The sequence below is a fragment of the Centruroides vittatus genome, unplaced genomic scaffold (assembly GCF_030686945.1).
Source record: "Centruroides vittatus isolate TY-2023 unplaced genomic scaffold, ASM3068694v2 contig_1381, whole genome shotgun sequence".
NCBI classification, from domain to species: Eukaryota; Metazoa; Arthropoda; class Arachnida; order Scorpiones; family Buthidae; genus Centruroides; species Centruroides vittatus.
Genome location: NW_027120867.1, coordinates 1,345,087 through 1,363,789, shown reverse-complemented (window position 1 = coordinate 1,363,789; position 18,703 = coordinate 1,345,087). Strand labels below are relative to the sequence as shown.

General features: G+C 29.6%; 1 protein-coding gene across 2 annotated transcripts in view; it reads left to right on the top strand.

Annotated features, from left to right (window-relative positions):
* The window catches only part of Vps53 (vacuolar protein sorting 53), a 52,080-nt gene extending 37,670 nt beyond the window's left edge, over positions 1-14,410 (top strand). Inside the window, exons 11-22 of one of the 2 annotated variants that reach the window (XM_067289372.1) lie at positions 1,007-1,114; positions 1,641-1,738; positions 3,599-3,838; positions 6,167-6,326; positions 6,419-6,501; positions 8,194-8,272; positions 8,389-8,537; positions 8,615-8,684; positions 12,389-12,474; positions 13,181-13,232; positions 13,538-13,642; positions 14,044-14,410. In XM_067289372.1, coding sequence (XP_067145473.1) covers positions 1,007-1,114; positions 1,641-1,738; positions 3,599-3,838; positions 6,167-6,326; positions 6,419-6,501; positions 8,194-8,272; positions 8,389-8,537; positions 8,615-8,684; positions 12,389-12,474; positions 13,181-13,232; positions 13,538-13,642; positions 14,044-14,229 — 1,416 coding nt within the window. In that variant the 3' untranslated portion in view covers positions 14,230-14,410. The remainder of the gene's footprint in view (positions 1-1,006; positions 1,115-1,640; positions 1,739-3,598; positions 3,839-6,166; positions 6,327-6,418; positions 6,502-8,193; positions 8,273-8,388; positions 8,538-8,614; positions 8,685-12,388; positions 12,475-13,180; positions 13,233-13,537; positions 13,643-14,043) is intronic. The other variant, XM_067289373.1, reaches the window with a different exon arrangement.
* Positions 14,411-18,703: the final 4,293 nt, after the last annotated feature.

Genomic DNA, 18,703 nt, shown 5'->3' with positions numbered 1-18,703 from the left:
ATAGGTATGAAAAATTTTTTTCAATTCATTTATTTTGGCATTGAATAATTACAAATAGATACATGTAATTGTTATATCTATTTTATGCAGTTAAGTTTCTTATAGAATATAAGAAGTTGATCTATAGTTTCAAATAATTATTAGAAAGCATTAAGATGTGATGCATTTATTATTATTTTGTTTATACAATAGATCTATACTTTACAACAGTTTATTTACAGTGCTCTGCTTTCATTGCCAATATGATATTTTTAGCTGATCATTTTTATATAATATTTCATAGTTAAAACTATATCCAGCAATGTAATAAAACAAGAGTGGCCAAACCTTGTGATGATAGGAGACAGAAATACTCAAGCTGCAATTGGAAGCCACATCATCTATTTATGGAATTTTAACTATATATTAATCGCTGTTACTTTACTGGTACTATATGACTGACTCGTTAAGAGTCTAGAAGCGATTCATGATGGAGATTATATTATCATGGCCATCATGATAATATAATCTCAATTTATAATGATGAATTTATGGGTAGAAGGATAGCCCACTGGTTTCCAAAGAAATTATTGTTAAATGGTTAAAATTTATTGTATTTTATGCTTGATCCGTGATTGACAATTGAGTATTATTTTAAGTATGTAAAAGCTTACTGGTTAATTTTGACTTTTGATCATTGATCGTGCTTACTGATTAATGTTGTATAATTTTCAATGATCCTGTTATGTGGAATCTATTTTTAATTCAGTAATGTAATACATTTTATAGTCTAATGCTTAACAGTGAAATTGTATTTCTATTAAAAATTCTAGTAAGACAATGTATTACTCATTATGTTTGAATTCTGCACCGTGTAATAATGATGATTGTTTATTAACATTTCGGTCCTTCAGTTAGTTCAGTCTATCCTTCATGAAGTTACTAAAGTATTAATGATGGTTAAAATGATAATTAAGTATCATATTTAATTATCATCTTAAACTTTTCATGAATTAATAATTGTTAGATTGTAGCTACTCCCAATACAAATCCCTTTGAAGAAGTCGAAAGTACTAACCCATTTGCGGAAGACATGGAAAAAGAAATGGCCGAGAAAAAAGAATTAGTCGAGACAGTAAGAAAACGTTTTTCACTTTTTCCATTCAAGCAAAAACTGAATTTAAGATGAAGATTTTTTTTTAAATTTTGTTTTTAATTAATTTCAGTCGTGTTTTCGATGTCGAAAACAATAAATACATTTCTCGGCAAATAATTTTAAATCTAGTCTCTTACTTATTTTACTTCAAATTTTAATTTAGTAAATTTGGAGGAATTTATAGGCTATTATAAAATAAATTTTTAATTATATTCTCTTTATTAATTTTTAATATTTAGAAAAAATTCAGAGAGAGCAATTATTAAAAATTACATTTTGATAGCTTGGAGAAACTTAATAGATAAAATAAACATCGTTAAATGTTTAAATCAGATTAATCTGTGTTTATATCTTTATAATAGTAGAGTAAAACTGTTAGTTATTTTATCTTAAGGTATTTGGAATGTTAATTAGAAATTTTATTATCTTTATTATTATTTAAACATTTTTGCTCATATTATTAACATATTTTTGGCTGTATTATTCTTTATTTTTCTTCTGTAAGGAAGCCAATGTTATGAAGATAAAATTGAATCCTTTTCAAGGATACATCTCTCGATGTTTCGAACCACATTTAAATATTTACGTGGAATCTCAAGACAAGTAAGTGTAGCCTTTCGTTACAAATGATCATAAATTTAATAATGATTAAACTATAGCGAGGTTGAAATCGAAGTTTTAAATGCGAAAACGTGTATGTCAGACGTTCGGTGCCACTTTCCTGTAAGCCTAGAAGTTTGACAATGGTGTTTGGGATAGTCAGTGGAATCATGCTCGACATTCCAAACACCATTGTCAAACTTTCTAGGCTTACAGGAAAGCAGTGCTCGAATGTCCGACTTACGCGTTTTCGTGTTTAAAAACCTTGACCTCGCTTACATGTTTTCATTTTCTTCAATTTATGCTGCATAGATTGTAAAGTAAAATGCAAATTCTTGTTGAATTATATAAGTTCAGAAAACTGATTTTTTTTTTTAAAAAAAATTAAAAGCAGGATGATTTAAATACATTGAACTGCAAAGTTTTCATTTTAATTTTAGCATGTATGCTTTTTTCCTCTTTTTATGGCTGATAAGAAAGATTTAAGCTACTGCATATACTTTGCAAGTATTAGAAAACAGTAACAATATTGATAAGAGACAAACTTAATGTAACAACTGTTAAATTAATTTTTACCAGAAGAAGACAAATAGTGTAGTGTTTGACAAGTTTTTTACTGTTTATAGTTGACAGTAGGAAATCCTTAAAAGTATAGTTAAATGGAAAAATATCATACTGGTACAATAGTTTTCTTAAAAGTTAATAGATGATGACACTTGTATATACTTTAATATTACAATAATAAATATATGTTATCAAACGTTTATTGTTTACTAAGTATTTTAAATTCAGAATGTTTTATACAGGGTGTTTCAAAATTCATGGACAAAAATTAAAGGGGTGATAGAAAACATTTAAACAAGCAATTTTTACCACACGATGCATGGGCGGAGAGCAAGCGGTGAACCACTAGACAGTGCCGTAATGGAAAGTATAAGGCGCGAGTTTTCTTACACATCATCATTTCTACCATGGATTTCAGAAGGCATGGCGACGTACAGTAATTGTGAAAAGGCGGACATGCATTTTATGTACGGTCTTGCAAATGGGAATGCTCTGGAAGCCGAAAGACTGTACGGGCATCGTTTCCCGAGAAGACACGTGCCAGACCGAAAAATGTTCTAGCGATTGCATCGGTGTCTGTGCGAAATGAGATCCTTTGTCGCCGGCATTTTGCCACACATGCTGTCAATAAAATTATTTAGTACTTCCTCTATACTCCTCTCCACCCATGCATTGTATGGTGAAAATTGCTTGTTTAGATGTTTTCTGTCACCCCTTAAATTTTTGCCCATGAGTTTCAAAACACCCTGTATAGTTAAATTTTAGCTTTAATGAAATTGTTAAATTTTAATATTTCACTTCAAATAAGAAATTTTATAATTATTTTGATACTTACATTGACTAACTTAACATCTGAGTAAAGATTATGATGTGATATGTTATAATTTGCAAAATATTAATCAAATTATTTGAATGAAACTATGATAATAGCATAAAATGACAATAAAATAAAACTTTTTCGAGTTTTAACAATTTTTGACATACCTTGTGGCCAATTATAATTGTGAAAAATGTACAAAAACGACATTTTGAATCACTCAAATTCACTTTTTTTTGGCAAATGTCTTTTTTGCAAGTTGTTTAATTAATTAATAGCTTTATATTTTTACCGTTATTGAATAAAATATGTTGTTTTAAAGTCGGTATCTCTTGGAAAATTATAAATTTCAATAATTATATTCAGCATTTTATGACGAGTAAAAGATAACTTAGACGAATAGTTAAATTTATATAAAGTATATATTATTATTTTCATTTAAACAAATAGGAAAATTTAAATTAAATTCATTTTCTTTCTAGAAATTTGAGTCAGTTAATGGACAGATTCGTAGAGGATATGCAGAATATAAATGCCACAAGACCAGAAGTTCATGGTGCTTCGGTACTTCCTTCGTGTGCCGATCTGTTTGTGTTTTATAAAAAATGTTTAGTTCAGTGCACCCAGTTAAGCACCGGAGATCCGATGCTATCTTTGATGGCAACCTTCCAGAAGTATTTACGAGAATATGCAGTGAGAATTTTACAAAATAACTTGCCAAAGTAAGTAATATGTAGATAAACTTTCTGATCTTTTTTATATTTGCTGGCCCTTTACAAATTAGATTTAATTTGCCAATTTTTTTCTATACTCATTCAAAATAAGAACAAATTACAAATAGGATAAATAGAATTGAAATAAATACATTAAATTGTCTTAGGTGAGAGAACATTGACCCAAACAACCGTAGTTATTGATCAATCCTCACATATATCACTTGCTTAGAAATATACTTGAATATTTGATAAATACAAATAGAAAGAAATTTAAAGATAGAAATTTGAATGAAGAGAAAAGAATTAAAAAGTCTTAAATGTTTATTATATATTTTATTTTGGTTTTTACGTGACAGAAATCTTACATGATCTTTTAAAAGATGTACAGATATAAAGTAGAATCCTTTTAGTAAAAATCTAGTTTTGTTATTATACACAACCTTTATATCAAATGGATTTTCTTATATTCAATTAAAGGTGATTCCAGTGCTCATGGTAGGTTCATCTTCAATCAAATATAATAATTCAACATTATAAAACAATAAGTGGTTACAATTTTCAAAGATGCAGGTTATCTTTATGTAAAATGTCTATGTCGTCAACTATTATATCTCATTTTTAGCAATTATAACAGTTGTTATATGCTTTCAACTCTACATATTACAATGAAGTCAGTTGTAACAGACAAATTTTGAAAAGCAATAACATTCAAACTATCAAAATGAACAATTCTTATAAATGATTTCCATCTTATGCCACAGAGATAAACAGTTAAAATTATAGGTAACTGCATTTGAAATTGACAATGCCTTTCTTGGGACTGACACCACTGCATCCCTTAGGGCAGACACAGAAACTGTTATGGCGTTAGTTTATTGCTTCATGCAAGTGGTTGTGTGTGTAGGCAGTTGGATTCAAGACGGAGGAGGTTTAGAGACAGTGTAATGGAAATAATTACACTCTACTACAGGTTAAACAAAGCAAATACTCATTTATTTATACAAAGGATTGTACATCTAGGACAATAACAGCAAGTCCAACAGCTGATCAACAGGATATCATAGTACGTACCTGGTGGGTAGGTTTCTTTCTTGGAGACAAACAGGTAGACAAACTCCAGGTTTGTAGGATGTTCAGTCATTCAGCGTGGGCTTTCTGATGATAGGTAGACAGGTAAATTAATATTGTCAGACAGACTGGTAAATATCAGACTGGCCTAGGGGGTGATGGGGGGCAAATGACAGGATAGGCAGCAGAGTGTGGCCGAATCCTCTTAAACGTAGAGGCTGGTTGCAAACTCTTGATGACAGGCGAACTCCTCTGTCGTCATCATTTTTTTTTATATGGGTCCTCCCCTTAAATTTTTATGCCCATGGTAACATCAGGTTCTTAATCCAATAGGTGAATTTTTGGAGTTAGGTTCCTGGTGAAACTCATTCAAAAGATGTGTGGCTTTTGAAAGGAAGTGAATCCGGGAGAGATACAATTGCTTCCTGTGATTTTTATTGAGTGTTGGAAAAATTTTATGAATTCAACATTCATGAAAAATTTTTTTTTTTTTGAATAAAACTTGTATATTAAGTCAGGGCTCTCACACAAGTGGGAAGCAGCCTTAAGAACTTAAAATTTTTGGAAGAATGCAGTTTTTTGGTAAAATTAACGAACACTTTTTTTTATACGGTAAAAAATCTTATCTCGTCCTTTCTCATACCTCAGGAAAATAACAGTCTTACGGTGGAATCGATCTTTTATTAGAGGCTGCTCGTCTGCCTCACTATGCAAAACATTAAAAAAACTTCCTTTCAGTAATGGCACAAATAAAAAATATAATATGCATTTAATAAAATTGCCAGGACAGGACGGAAGGAAGGAAGTTTTTTAACATTTTGCAAAATGAGGTGGATGAGCAGCCTCTAATAAAAGGTCAATTCTGCCATAAGACTTATTTTCCTAAGATGTGAGAATGGAAAAGAGACGACTTTTTATTACATAGTCGTAAATAATTTGTTAATTTTACAATTACTGTTGTAATTTTTCTTGGTCTCTGCAAAATCTCTGAAAATATTTACAGAAGTGATCAAAATAATAATTTTTAAAAACATATATATATTTATATATGTAATTTTAAAAGAATATAATATGATAAGTACATTTCGAACTGTATCAATTGTCGTATCTCAATACTCTTTCATACTTAGAGTTGTGTATTTCTACCACCGAAGAGGAACTGTTAATTGACACAGTGTAGATGTTAAAGACTACTGATTAACATATAAAGGAGAAAAGGCCATTCTAGAGGTTAAAAGTTAATTTTTTTTGTGTTTTTTGATATAGGATTGGTCCTGCTTCTTCATTAACATCATCAGCTGGAATAATTCAAAATTTTCAAAGTTTATTGAAAGAAGGAGAAGTTACAAGATTTACATCATCAGAGCAGTGTAGGATTTGCAGTATATTGATTACTGCAGAATATTGTTTAGAAACAATACAACAGGTAATTATGTATAATAGAGTAATAATTAAAAAATTTTTTTAAAAGTTTTATAATTAATATGAAAATTATTGACTGTGAATAATTTTTTTAAGCTAGAAGACAAATTGAAAGAGAAAGTAGATCCTACTCTGAGTAATCAAATTAATCTTAGTTCTGAACAGGATATATTTCATGGGTAATAAGCACTTTACTAAGTTGTTGAGAATGATTATTGTAATTTTTGTATTACAATATAATAACAACATTAAAATTTATGTTTTTGTTATACTTCTTTAGAATAAATATATTAATTTGATGGCTAAACAATAATAGATGATTTCTTATTAGACTTGAGCATGGTCAGATAGAAGGATGCCAAGAGGACTGTTTGACTGTCCTGGACATAAAAGGATTCTAAAATTTAGATTTTATGTAAAAGTATGATATAAAAGTGAAATTTTTGCTTTATTAGTGGTGAACAATTTGTTTTCTTTTGTTTTAATAATTATATTTTTAAGTTATGGCTTTTGAAGATGATGGTACCCTATATTTTTGACCAGCCAGGCTCCATTTTACTTTTCTTTTTTGATTGTGAGAGGTTAAAGATGAATAATATCTAGGTCTTGGTGAATTTTTAAGGATAATTCAGTTTGTGCGTCATTGTCCATCCTCCGTGTATGTTGCCCATCCTATACAGTAAATTGTATAGCCCATAGATGTTGGTATCTCATATAACAAATTCATTTAAAATAAATGTTATTTCTATATATGTTGGCATACACACTTATTAATTCTTGATTTTACAATCTTGAATGACAATTTTGATTAAATGCGGTCAGAAAAATGTGACAGTTTCATTTTATTTGATAAAGTTTCAGTTCAACATAGTATTTTATTTTAAATTAAGTATTTTTATTGATGAAGTTAATCTATGCTAACTATATTATAATATTACTTTCAACTTGCATGTTTTCAAAATATGGGATTTTCCATTTTATAGTATGCCACGACTCCATATTGTATGTATTAATATTTAACTTAGCTTTATATCAAGAAATTTATAAAGATTACATAAAATAAAATAACAAGATTTGATATTTTATTGAAATAATTCTATCTATTTGTCAGGTATATGTATACTAAACATCATACTAAAGTTCTGGCCTCACAAAATATAACATTATACAGGTACTCCTCACTTTACGACCTGTCTGCTTAACGACCACTCGCACTTACGACCAATCGAGTTTCGACCTGCAATTCGGGGAATCCCCTTTCTCCGCTCGAGTGTCGGCCAGTGGCGAATGGCGACATGCGCACTAAGCGTACTATAATAATCTTTTTATGAATAAATTTGAAGTTTGTTGTATAATTTGTATAATTTTACAATGATCACTTATTCCCAGCGCAAGCTCCTCGCTTATCGACCAATTCGCTTAACGACGTAATCGTCGGAACGGAGCTCGGTCGTAAAGTGAGGAGTACCTGTATTGAGTTGAAGGGAAACTGTTATGACTTTATGGCTAAATTTCTGTTATAATTCCAGACTTTTTGTACAAAAAACATTAAAATACATTTAAGAAATGTGGGATTCAATGATCATGCTTAAGTGCATATTTTTAATCGAAGGCATATAGGATTTAGCCTCCACGAAACAAAAGTAAAGATGCGAAATTAAATAAAAAGATTTAAAAAATTTATGCAAAACAAATTTTTCTTGTTGTTAGTGCAAGAATCAATGATACAATTAATTAAAAATATTTTATTTAATTAATATTAGATTATGAAAATAATTTTCTTAGAATTAACGCAAAAATTGTTACGTATTTATAAAGTTTACTGATAAATAAACACACAAAATTAACGGTAAAATAATTTTATTTTTCAGAGTCATAGCTAATTGTATTCAATTGTTAGTTCAAGATTTAGAAGCAGCGTGTGAACCTGCTCTAACAGCCATGAGTAAAGTAAATTGAATTTTTTTGTAGATTTATAAGATTATTTAGTATTCGATTTAAGTTTTTCATTATTTTTATACTTAATGTTCCATAAAACGAAATTTATTTATATTTTGAATATTTAGATTCAGTGGGCCTCGGTAGAAACTGTCGGCGATCAAAGTAGTTACGTTACGGCTATAACATCTCATCTGAGGCAAACGTTACCGTTATTAAGGGATCACTTATCGTCCTCTCGAAAATACTTCACCCAGTTTTGTGTCAAATTTGTTAAGTAAGTAATGTTGGAATCTTTTATGTTTATATATTATTATGATGATGATTAACTAAAATAATTTTCTTTTCTTTCAGTTCATTTATTCCAAAATTTATAAATCATTTATTTAAATGCAAACCAATAAGTCCAATAGGAGCAGAACAGGCAAGTTGTCTTTAGTTTTGAATTAACAAAGCTTAAATTCAGAAAATATTATTCTATTGTTAGCTAATTTTTGCAATGTAAAAAAACTAGACGTTGTAATTACAGTCTGTTACAAAAGTATGGTACACCATTTAAAAGTCTCTTAAAAATTAATTTATCATAATAATAATTAAAATTATCATGACTAGGATGAGATGTTATGATTTTTAACTGTCATGGTGACTTTTCTGAATGTTTTATTGAATGTTATATAAACATTTTCAACAATGCCTCGCAGAACTGCACTTCGGGAGCAAGAAATACGCAAAATTTATTATTTGAATGGTTCAGGCAAGTCTCTGAGGCAAATCGCTGCTGCTGTGAATAGATCTACAATTGCTATTCAATATGTTTTCCAACAAGGTAAAAATTTTGGGCCAAAAAAAGGAAGTCGGGACGACCTAAATGTTTAACATCCAGGAATGAGAGAGAAGTTTTGAAGCTTATAACTAATAAAAACATGTCAACAAGGCAAGCTGCTGCTGAATTACCAGTAGATGTATCTCGTGCGATTGTTTGGAGAACTTTAAAAAACAACGACAATGTAAAATATTTAAAAATCAGGTTGAAATCTCCTTTAACTGCCAAACACAAATCAATGCATTTAAGCTGGGCTAAAGACAAGATGGGATAGACTGAAGAATGGCAAGAAATAATGTTTAGTGATGAGAAGAAGTTTAAATTAGATGGCCCTGATGGGTTTTCACATTATTGGCATGATTTAAGAAGAGAAAGCAGAGTTAATAAGCCAACAACAAGGAGTTGGCTATGTAATGATTTGGGCTGGTTTTGGAAGTAAAAGGGACGGATGGGGAGATAAAACTGGTTTAGTATTTGTTGACAAAAATATGATTACATTTGGTGCATTAATTGGCGGTCATAAATGGTAGTTTCAACAAGATAATGCTCCCATTCATTCCTCAATGTCAACAAAAAATTGGTTTAAAGAAAAAAAATACTGATGTTATTGACTGGCTTTCACATGATCCAGATTTAAATCCCATTGAATATTTATGGGAGATTTTAGCAGCCATTGTTTATCAAAGTGGGAAACAGTATGAATCTGTAAATCAATTGAAAATTGCAATAATGGATACATGGGATAAAATTAAGGATGAGCAATTAAAAAACTTAATAAACTCCATGCCTAACAGAATTTTTCAAGTAATTGTAGCCAAAGGGGTTGAAACCAAATATTAAAAGTGTATAAAATATATTTTAAAATTATTATTATATAATTTTAGAAAGTGTACCTATACTTTTGTAACAAGTAAAAACTGAAAAACTGCAATAACTTCGATTATATTATTGTTTTAAAATAAAAAGCTTGAAAATGATGTTTTTGTAATTGTTTTAAAATATATAAAACTGTTTTCTAAACAAAAATTTAAATAAATTTTGAAAAAACACTAAATTTATGGTGTTCCTATACTTTTGTAATAGCAATTTTTGTCAAGTACTGAATATGTATTTTGCAGTGATGCCGAATAGCATTTTCACTGCCAAATACTGTAATCAAATTTGAGATTTTTTGGCTTTAAAATTGATGTGAAGCATCATTAAGAAAGTATAGATAAGCTGTTTTTTTTTTTCTATTTCCCAATAAAATTGTTTTTAATTTTAAAGTTCTTTTTCATTCAATAAATTGAAATAATTAATTCACTTAATGCTTAATATAGTTTGAAATACAGTAAACTCCCAATTATCCGTGCATGAATTTAATTTTTAAAAAAATGTAACGAAGATAATGATTTGATTAAATTTTGGGAAAAAATGACAATACTGGATGCGATACATGGTGTAACTCAATTTCAGAACAAAATAAAGCCAATAACACTCGTTCGATCACGGAGGAAAATTCTACCAAATGTAGGTGATTTTTTGGATTTTATCAAGCCCGAGACAAATGAAACAGTATCTGAAATAAGTGAGCTAAGTGCAAATTTACATGGCACTGTTGATAGAGAAAATATTGAAGAGTGGTTAGAACATTATTCATATGATGAAGGTTTTCAAATAATGAGTGACGCGGATATTATTTCCAATCTCATTCAACCAGAAGAGCAAGAGAATGAAGCCGAAAGTAGAGAAGAAGAAATTATCAATCGCATTAGTCGCAACACGGCCCCCAAATTCTGTTGACACTTTGTTGGAATACATCGACCAATGGGAATTTGAGTATAATGACATAATAGATCTTAGAAAAATTCAAACTGATATTAAAAAATCATTAAAAGATTCCTGCAAACAAACCAAAATCACAGATTTTCTTAATAATGAGCATTAAACATGTTAAAATAATTGTCTGCCTTAGAAATGTATAATATGTTGTATTTTAGAAATAATTAATTATAGTTTGGATTATCCGTGCCACCTCTCCCCACCATTAGCCTGGATAATTGGGAGTTTACTGCAGTTAAAAACTTAAAAATTTCATTATCTTTTCTAAACTATATATTTTATAATTGGTGAAAATGGTTTTATAAATAACATTTTCATTTCCAACAAATGTTATATTTTATTAAACTAAAACTTAAATAAGGAGATAGTGTTTCTAAATGGAAACAAATTCAATATTTATAAATGATTCTGTTATAATTACTGTTAGTACATTGAAATTCGTATGCTATAATTTATATTTTACACAATATCAAGTGTACGCAACTGTTTTGATAAATTCACAAATTTTTTGATGTTTCGAATCTTTTTTTATTAGCTTTTCCAGTAACTTCATTCCATTGCAATTCACTTCTAGTTTGCTATTTGATATTTCTTCTAAAGTAATGGTTTCTAATCCTTTTCTTATATTAGTATAATGCTTGAAGATTCATATTTTGTACAGTCAAACCTGTTTTTATGCGCTCTTTTTATGTGCGATTTTTATTTGTGCGATTTTTTTAATGCGAATTTTTAATTTGTGCGGTATAGTTGGCGACTAGTCTCGTGCGATTCGTCATGTCTCACGTTGACTTATTATAGCTAAATAAACTTATTATAGCATAAATGCACTTATTATAGTAATATTATTGCATGAATATGCGAAAAATGAAATAATTTACTTTTTAAGTCAACAAAACACCACCCGGACAAAAATATGTAAAACAGACGATAGACCAGACGATGCAGTCAAGTGCTGACATCTGTTGTCAATAAATTCTATTTCGTACGGTTTTGAGTTATTTTCTATGTGAGACTTTTTTTATGCGGTCCCTATCCCCCGCATAAAAACAGGTTTGACTGTACTTTGTCAGTTAGCACTTACATATAATAAAATGTAATTTATATGTTGAACTGCTTGTTTTGCTGCAGGTAATTAAAAAGAATGTACTAACAAGCAAAATTGTTTGCATGTTTCACAACCAAATGCACTTCTTAGTTCATTATGAAAATGGAAATACTTTAAAAATTGATTATTCCCTATAATAAAATGAACAATAATTCTAATTTAAATATTTAAATGATTTGAAAAATGCTATAAACCATGTACATATTTCTTGTTCATACATAAATATCAAGATTTTTTGCTATATTTGATGAAATATGATTTAATTTCAAACCGTTACTTAATTATAATTAGTTTAAATAGTTCTTGATGATACATGTACATTAGAATGTAGATATGTAAGAAATTTATTCTTAAATTATATCTTAAGTACTTTTTATAGCTCTTATTAGATACTCATATGTTGAAAACAGTGTTGTTGGATCTTCCTTCTCTTGGTTCGCAGGTTGTGAGGAAAGCTCCTGCCAGGTATGTATTTATTATATTTATAAATATTTATATTGTTTATTAGTAATAGTGATACCTCGATTTTCATTGATAATTTGTCCAAAAACAATCGGCGAAATCTAAAACTGACAAAAACCGAGGCAATTATTTCCATACGAGTCGACGTAAATCCAGTTATTTGTTCTAGATGCTACAAAATACATACTGAAAACACATTTTATATAGAATAAATATAGTGTTGAATACTAAAAACAATAAGAAATTAGTATAAAATGAATATAAAAGACTAATGTAAAGAATAAATGAACATTTAACATGGCATTCGAAGGGCTGCTGGCTCTGGAAACTCTTTGGTCTCACGATGGAGCTAAAAGGAAAGGAAAGCAATGGAATTGTTCGGCTAGACATGGGGTAATGCTCACACGACGAGAAACGTCGGCACACCGAGCAGGAAAACGTGTGGGTTGCCCTTTGTTTTCACAAAATTAGCAGTTGAAAAGTGAATGTTTGTTGTATAACAAAACTGTTTGTTCTCTTGATTTCAGCTATATATAACATTTATTATAAGTTGAAGAAGTTAAAAATATTTTATTTTATAATTTTTTTATACTTTCAGCAGTCTAAAATTTTATTTATTGTATACAATATGAAAATTTTGATTTTTAGTGTTGAAAAATTTAATATACTTTTCCATCAGTTTAATGATATTTAATAATCTTACTTCCAGCTATACTAAAATTGTTGTTAAAGGTATGACTAAGGCTGAGATGATATTAAAGGTAATTGCTTTATGTTCCTTTTACTATTTATTAGTTTTTAATTCCTTTACTAAAATCATTTATATATTTATATTTTATATTATAATAGACTTTGTTTTTATGATTTAATCGATCCTATAAAATCGTTGTTAAGTCACCGAATCGATTGAAAGTTTAATTTTCTGTGTCAAATTTAGGTTTTCTTCCTGGAAATATAATAAAGGCCAACAAAAATATTGCATTTTATGAAAATTTATATCATAAAAGCAGGGTTTTACTGTGTTTTCACTTGTTTTCCAAGTCTTTATCTTTGTCTTTTGCCCTAGGTTGTAATGGCTCCATACGAAATAGCTCAGGGTTTTGTGGATAATTACATCAAGTTACTTCCTGAATCAGATTGTGCAGAATTTCAGAAGGTGTTGGATATGAAAGTAAGTTTTATATATTGTTTTTAAACATTGAAAATATTTTTTTATTCGAATAAAAACTAAAATACTTAATTATATTTAAGTTAATAATTTATTAATTTATGAACAGATATATTTTTAAAATTACTATTCTCTGTAATAAAAACTTTACTATTGCGGCTACGGTAGTTTCTTCCTCAAGAAATAATTATGCATGCTTGAAACAGAATTTGAATCCGTGAAGTACCTCATACTTAAAATTAATAAAATAAATTGAATTTTCCTGATTTTATATTAAAATTAATAAAATTAGTAATTATCGACACATCCAATCTAAATGTCGAGACTGGAATTAATATTTTTTGTAATTAAATATCGAACTCAATAAAATAAATGTATGTAAATAATGCCATTTATAATTTCAGGGATTAAAACGCAGCGAACAAAACACAATGACGGAAATATTTCGTACGAGACTGCCGATCGGCGTCGCCACGGGATCGACGGCAGATGCCGCCGCAGGTAATTCCATTTCCGCTACAAATTCCAGTCCGGAACACGAATCTAGTAGAATCAAAAGATTAGAAAAGTTAATTAAGAAGAGGCTGTGAAAAATATTTTTCAGGTCTATTTATATTGTAAATTAATGAATACACTGAAAGGCAATGTATGATATTTTGTATTTATATAATGAATTGTGTGTAAAGATAGCATCCTTATGATATGATGTGCAAAGTAAGAGGAAAAGAATATATAAATATTGAAAATAAATAAGCAAAATTTAATACATTTTTTATTATTGAATCTTTTTTCCTTTACAGACATGCAATTTTATAAGTTACAGACATTAATGTTATTATTTAAATATGTACTTTTTAGATAATATGTGTCAATATTTCATAAAGTACCCATGAAATTCTTTGTAGTTTCTAAATTATAACTTTCCTAAGACTGATGTATTTGTTTTTCAAATTTTAATTATATTTTTAACCTGATATTTAATAAATTACATATATAGAGAATTAATTTTGAACAAAAGATCATAAAATTTTTGAGATTTAAAATTTAATCTTATAACAATCTTAGGAAAAATTGGCAGCTTTGTATAATGTGTTGCATATGTAACAATGGCTTAAGAGAGGTGAGATAAATTCTTAGCCAGATTACAAATATAAGAGCTCTTCTCTGGAAACAATAGAAAAAATACATATACAGACAGTGTGTCCATAAAGTCTGTGTGCAATTTAAAAAATTTATTACTTAGTATTTGTGATAGAAAAAGTATTAGAAAGCTTAATGTACTGTTAAGATATGTACAAATTTTTCTAGACAAAGAAACTAAGTTTAGTAAAATTAGAATATTTAATTTGCATAGCCGAATACAGGATCTTCTTATGTAGGATGTCGGCTTTACAATCTCTACCCCTGGTACAAATACACGTTAATATTGTAACCGACAATAAAGAAGGACAAACCGAAAGGCACAAATTGAAATATATAGGTATATCTTACAACTATCTTATAACTAACTACTATTAATTTAAGAGAATAGGTAGATTTAGAGCAAGGAAGAAAGAGGGATACCCAAGATTATTGGCGGTGCTCTCGATGCAATAGATCTAAAGGACGAACCTTTTCTAATTACGACGAATATTGGCTTTGTTCATCAAACCTTTTATTAAGTCAAATACACCGGGACGAAGTAATACTCTTGTACTTTCACCATCAGGATTTCACTTCTCTTCCATCTCTTCGTCTTCTCCGTGCGGTACCACAAAAGCCGGAGAGCTTCCTTCGCACGTCTCCTCTCGTCCGGTTCGACCTTAAGAATTGCCCTCGTGGTCTATAGTCTGCCCCGAGGGTAGCACGCCGTCCCGTCGTTTGCGAGGGACCACCCGCCGTTACGCCGTTAAGAACGAGTCGAAAGAAAATTCCAGAGGGAAAGATAATAGCAATAGAAAAGAGGGAAGGGAAATATAATATTCTAAAATAAAATGAATTATAACTGTACAATAATGGCATGCAGCCACGGTACCTAATTTTAAGTAAAATTAGGATCGGATTCTTGGTCTCCACATTTGCCGGACTCGATTCCATTAGGTTTTTTTTTACGGGGACGTGCGAAAACAATAGCGTATGCAACCAAACCTCAATCTTTAGAAGACTCGAAAGCTAAAATAACTAATGCGATTTCGGGCATTACCGTAAATCAATTGGCAAATGTTTTTAGAGAATTAGAGAAAATCTTCTTATCCTTTGTATTACTAACGATGGTGGACACACGGAAACTTAATAAAATACAATAAAACCGGCGGTGTGTCGCAGTCCACGCAAAAGTGCTCCTTCTTTTGTATTTTCTAAAATATAAATACATATTGTGCGATTATTTTCATAAACAAATTCTTATATCTTTGTTTCATATCAATGTATCTATTTTAGAATTAAAATAAATAAACTGTTTATTTTTGTCATTTCCAATATTTGGTTATAACTTTTACGGAAACAGCTTCCCTATCATCAAATGTCACCACACACCACCGAATAAATCAATAAAAAAATATAGATTTTCTTATTTCTAATACATTCTACATACTTTCTCTATCACAAATATTAATAAAGTTATCAATTTTTTCAATTGCACATGGACTTTATGTACATCTTGTGTATATATATATATATATGTACAAAACAGATACATAGGCTACCATAAAGCCTGGATTCCCCTGATTTCATCCCCTCGATACACTGTGATAATTCCTACGTATAATTTCTTCTGCTTTTTACTTATATATTATTAAATTTGATGATATTGTTTAGTATGAAAAAGTAAATAATTGTAAATTTGGAAATTTTCTTCTGGAATAATGAAATTCCAAGGCTATGTAACATGACATTTTTTAAGTTTTTAAATAAATGATTCATGGATAATTTCTTTATTCGTGTTACAAAATCAAGAAGGGTTAATGACACGTTAAGCAAGTTATATTAGGCTTTACAGTATAGGAAATAGACTTTGGTATATTAGAAATATTGACAAAATAATATATAAGAAATGCAACAGATTGGATAATATGTGAAGTTTTTGAAGCCCCAAACAAATAGTTCTGCTGGTTATTTTGGATAGGGCCTTCACTCGAATTTCCAAAGAATTCTGATTATAAATAAAGCAGAAAAACATTCTTTTTTGCAATCATCCAATATTGTAACGTATTGCAGTATCCTATATTGGATGATTGCAACAATAATGTATACATATTTTCTTTAAAAAAACATGTTTTTCATGTTAATTGATCATATATTTATATAATGTAACTGATAAGATGTTGCTGTATGTTGATGTGTTAAAGTACAGTAAGGTCTGCCCAGTTAGACATTCAATGTAATAACAGTTTGTTTAATAAAATGTTTTGATATTAAATAATTTAAAATAGCTTTTAAGAAACAACGTACAATTAATGACCTCTCAACAACGGCCATCAATTAAACGAAAACAATTGATTACATTTGAGATTCAAAATATACATTTGCATAAAATAAAATGATTCGGATGGAAGAAAAAGGTCATGACGCGCGAGAGGGAGTTAACTGGCATTGCTTTAAGTCAACCACCTCTATCCACGACACTCCCTAAAGCTTTCTTTGATCAATTCAAACCAGTCGTTAACGATAAATATATGTAATTTTTGCTTAAAATAAACAAAATTCGAAGCAAACGACTGGAATAAAACGTGTAACACATCATTACTGTAACAAATAACAGTACGACGACGTAATACACTACTTATCTGATACAGAATTATTTAAATTGTTTATAAAGTACAGTCGTGGTTTATTTTTAATGTTTTGTTGAATTCTAACCCATTTAATACCTTAAATATTTAGTAATACAGTTTATAAAAAGTTTTTTTTTTTTTATATTCGTAAAGTGTACTTTGATGGGTAACTGACTTTGTTAAGTTTTAAAAACTACCACCAGGTAAAAATTGGTGTTGCCTTTCTTCCGTACTTTGAAAAATATAACTACGAATTATCTTCCAATTAATATACAATAAATTTTTACTGTAAACACCCAAAAATACTGCAAATCACTGAAATGAACCGACAAAATTCCCAACGTACTGTATAAAGTGACAGTCTGAGTATTAAAATATAATTTTATTAACTGTATACAAAAGTATTAATATTAAAACGAAAACTCTTAAATATATAAAGTACTCGATTAAAATAACAATTAAAAATATTTACAATACATTTTTAACATTACTTAAGAATATATTGTTTATGTACTTTACAGACGAACATACAGACGGCTGGTTTTTCTTAACGACTGGTTTACATCACAGTTATTTCTTGTTCCGTACTAGATAACACCCCGTTTGGAATTTCGTCATCCAGTTTACCGTTGTACATATGCCGAACGGTACTTTTTCGAGGTATTAAACGTGTACCGGGAACGATCTCTAGACCCTGTACGTACCACTTGCTTTTATAATCGTTCCAACGTGTCAGAGTGGTACAGTAATGCGAAGTACGACATTTGGAATGGTTGTATACGGTCTCGGCATAATTTTTCGGTTTCATTAACGTTTTAAAGTACACGCAATCCGTGTAAATTACATCCGTATCGTTTACGTAAACGCTATTGTAATAGTGTATCGGTACAATACGTGGCGTGTACAACACCGAATTTTTGTAACTCCGGCTGCTACCGTACGTACAAGTGGAAAGGACGTTTATCTTTTCTAAAGGTCCTTGAGGGGTGATAGTGATCTGTTCGCTGTAAACTCTAGGAATCATGACGTAGTCCACCCTCTCTTCCACCCTATCTAAGGAATTTTCGACAGACTCTGGAATTTCTTCGTGATTTCCTCCGTGATCCTCCATCTCGATTCCCCCTTATTGTGTAGGCACAAAGGCAAAATTCATCCAAAAAAAACCTGAAAAAAGTCATGAAATTTATTTTTTATTTCGAAAGAAACGTGATAAATAGTTTCACGATTAGTTCTTTCGTAACGATGTAATTTCAGCTTGTCATAATACAAAAACACGTACTGGCTTAATATATTAGTGATGTCATAAAACAAG